We start from the raw sequence: 3,132 nt of genomic DNA, 5'->3' as shown, positions 1-3,132 counted from the left end.
GGGGAAGGGGTTCACAGTGACGCGACTGGTCGTTAATGGACGAGGGCCTTAAACAGTTGCGTGACGCGGCTAGAGAGATGCGTGGCGCGGCTTTGTGGTCGCGCGACGCATCTATTCTTGGGGTCACATATGTTGAACAGTTGCGTGACGCGGCTGTAGGGTGGCGTGACGCGAGTGATGAGATGCGCTACGCAGCTATGCTTCTGATTGCGCAACTTGGGTAAAGCTGCGTGGCGCGACTCCGTAGACGCGTGGCGCGACTCCGTAGACGCGTGACGCGACTGGGAGCTGCGTGACGCAGCTATGGTTCAAACCAAAACTCAAGTTTTTGTTCCTCCTGTCATAGAAGAAAATGAACAATTATTAGTCTTACATTTATTGAAATTGAAATTTACTTACAGGTTAATCTGGGCAAGGCCCGCTCAAGCGGATCAGCCACTGATGCTTCTGCCTTCTGGGATCTGCTGGACCCTCCTATGCGAGCTCGGGTTGTCGCTGCAGGTTTCGGGGATTATGCCGCCGGGTTGCGCCGCACACAGCCTCGTTTCCCGCCCGCTATGCGATATGCATTGATGGAGCGGTGGAACGACTGCACGCACACTTTCGTGTTCGGATTCGGAGAGATGACCCTCACCCCCGTGGATTACGCTGCCATCACCGGATTACTCTTCACTGGTCCGGTTCCGCCGCTAGATGCTCGGTACCAGACAGCTGCTATCGGAGCCCGGCTATTCCGTTCCCTCCTCGGTGTCACGACACAGACCCGATACACTGTGCAGGGGTGTATGTCTTACGAGACGGTCTTCCGGTTCTGGGCTGAGAGGATCAGGACCCGGTTGGAGGCTTGGTGAGAGTTGCCAGAGGATGTCTGACCTGCTGCTCCTGCGTATACTTGCGAGGAGAGGGACCAGGCTGCTCGGTCCTTCTTATTCTACATCATTTCTTCGCAGCTACTGTGCACCTCCCAGAATAAGGGAGATCCTGCGGTGCTGGCGTGTCTCCGGGATCTGAGCCAGGTCGGGTCCTTCGACTGGGCCACACTTGGTTTGGCTCACCTCTATCATGGTCTGGATGTCTGGACCCGTGGTAGCGGTGAGTTAAACTGGCTGTTCATCCGGCCTTTGGAGGTAATACACTTTTATTCTTGACTTCTTTTTCTTTGATCCGTCGTTCTCGATTGTTCAACTAACTGATGTTATTTTCTGTCTCTGTTACAGGTGTGGTCTTACGAGTACTGCATCTATCCAGGCGGTCCTAGTGGTGATTCTCCCATCGAGTCTAGGAGGATTCCTCGCTATCTGGCCCACTGCCATCACACTTATGCCAGTGGTGAGGATCCGGAGTACTAGCGGAGCTTCCTTAACGATCGGGAGTTGTCCGATGTGAGTACAGAAAGAATCTCTGAATCTGTTAGCTTGTCTCCTTCTTTATTCTGACACACTGCTAATGTTAATTCCTTATCATTTTTGCAGCTATCTTTAGAGCCATGGGACTGCGAGGCCTGGAGGACCTATCCGGGCAGGGAGGTGGCTGAGTTGCACACCAGGTCGAGGCTGTTGATGCGCGGATACTGGGTCGACCGGTATTTCCTTGGAGAGCGGGTTTTTGACACTCCAATAGCTCCAGCACGATGGAGAGTGCCTCATGCCCCTCCTCGGCACATGTGTCTGCTAGAGGGCTTGACCCGAGAGGACCTGGAGGTGGAGTATAGAGGCTTCTCGGCGAACGATTTCCTGTCCGCCGGTGACTTCCCTTCTTACTTCGCTTCTCGGATGCAGGCTCGACTTCCCGAGGTTCTCGAGTACATTTAGGTAACTCGTCTGACCTTCAACCTCATTCACTGTTACTACTCCTCTTTTTGCCTGAACTTACTGATGGTATCACTTTCTTTGTAACTGAATGCAGGAGCGGAAGACGCACAGGACTGCGGCTCACTACCGGGCTGAGGCAGCGGCTGAGGCCGGTGGCACGGCGGCTCCGGCCGGATCAGCCGGTGTAGTACTAGGCGATGTCCCATTTCCACCGGGTATGGAGGTGGTGTTGGATCCTGGCCTTGGCTTGGGATCTGGCATCATCATTCCTGCTGACCTGCGACAGGCTCCTCCTCCAGTACAGTTGGACCCTGTGCACACCACACATGTGAGTTATAAAACAAATGTACAGAGTTAGAAGTATTTTACTTGAATATCCTTTTTAATGTATATTTTGTTTACAGGTGCCGGTCCAGAGATACCAGGAGATCTGCCAGCGGTTCGGCTTTGCCCGATCCTACATCGACCGGCTCTACTCTGAGCGACATGAAATGGTATGAATCTTTACACATTTTACCTTTTCGTTTCTTATTATTTTGATGACCTTTCTTACACATGCTTGTCTTTGCAGGAGCTAGAGAACGGGAGGCTACGGAGGCATCGGTCCCGCCAGTCCAGTGCCGTGAGCCGGCTTCAGGCGAAGGTAGAGCGGCTTCGGACTAGACTAGAGGTTGAGGGTATCCCTCTCGACTCTTCTGATGAGGATGAGGGTGGCTCTTCTTCCGACGACGGGCCACCATCGCCACCCCCTCCGACTGTCACTGGTCCTAGCCGTAGGCGGCGGTAGTCTTGTTGCATGTCTCCTCCGTTTTTGAATATTTTAAACATTTTGGACATTTATTAATTTTTTTTATTATTATTATTTGTGATTGTACAGTTATATCAATATTTTATGATATTATTTACATTTTTTTTACAACACTTGGTTTTTATCACTTTGTCCTGTATGTTTATGTTTTGTAACTGTGAAATCCTGTTCCTGTAAAAGCAAAACACGAACATAACACCCAGTACAAAATAGTGATGTACCATTTGTTTATAAAAATGGTTCACCTTATTAGCAGTTAGTGAATCGATTTATTATAAATGAATAAATGAAATGAAATGAATAAAGAATAAAATAACAGACTTAATATGGAACACGATCAAAGAAATCACTTTCTAAACAGAAAGCATACTGTAGTACTTACCTGATAGGGTGGTCCACTTAGTGAATGCGGATGTAATGGCTCAACCACCCTTTTCTCGATTAATGCGATCATGCAGACTCAACTTCCTTATTGTACAGGCCGTCCTTATTGATCAATGCAGGTTCGAATGC

The 3,132-nt window shown here is 49.8% G+C and overlaps 1 protein-coding gene across 1 annotated transcript; it reads left to right on the top strand.

The window, feature by feature from the left end:
• The first annotated feature begins 307 nt into the window (after positions 1-307).
• Positions 308-2,730, top strand: LOC149493723 (uncharacterized). The gene is made up of 6 exons (XM_089726269.1): positions 308-1,127; positions 1,218-1,382; positions 1,473-1,811; positions 1,906-2,139; positions 2,216-2,305; positions 2,383-2,730. The coding sequence occupies exons 4-6, from the start codon at positions 2,029-2,031 to the stop codon at positions 2,596-2,598; spliced, it is 417 nt and encodes a 138-aa protein (XP_089582395.1). The 5' UTR covers positions 308-1,127; positions 1,218-1,382; positions 1,473-1,811; positions 1,906-2,028; the 3' UTR covers positions 2,599-2,730.
• The last annotated feature ends 402 nt before the right edge of the window (positions 2,731-3,132 follow it).

This window comes from Jatropha curcas, chromosome 9 (genome assembly GCF_041381405.1).
Source record: "Jatropha curcas cultivar XTBG-Jc1 chromosome 9, XTBG_Jcur_1.0, whole genome shotgun sequence".
NCBI classification, from domain to species: domain Eukaryota; kingdom Viridiplantae; phylum Streptophyta; class Magnoliopsida; order Malpighiales; family Euphorbiaceae; genus Jatropha; species Jatropha curcas.
The sequence above is the reverse complement of the archived record's forward strand: the minus strand, read 5'-3'. Positions and strand labels throughout refer to the sequence as shown.

Coding starts and splice junctions, on each gene's coding strand:
- LOC149493723 (XM_089726269.1), top strand. CDS start 2,029: ATGGAGGTGGTGTTGGATCCTGGCCTTGGCTTGGGATCTGGCATCATC. Junction 2,140..2,215: donor ACCCTGTGCACACCACACAT/GTGAGTTATAAA, acceptor TTTTGTTTACAG/GTGCCGGTCCAGAGATACCA. Junction 2,306..2,382: donor ACTCTGAGCGACATGAAATG/GTATGAATCTTT, acceptor TTGTCTTTGCAG/GAGCTAGAGAACGGGAGGCT.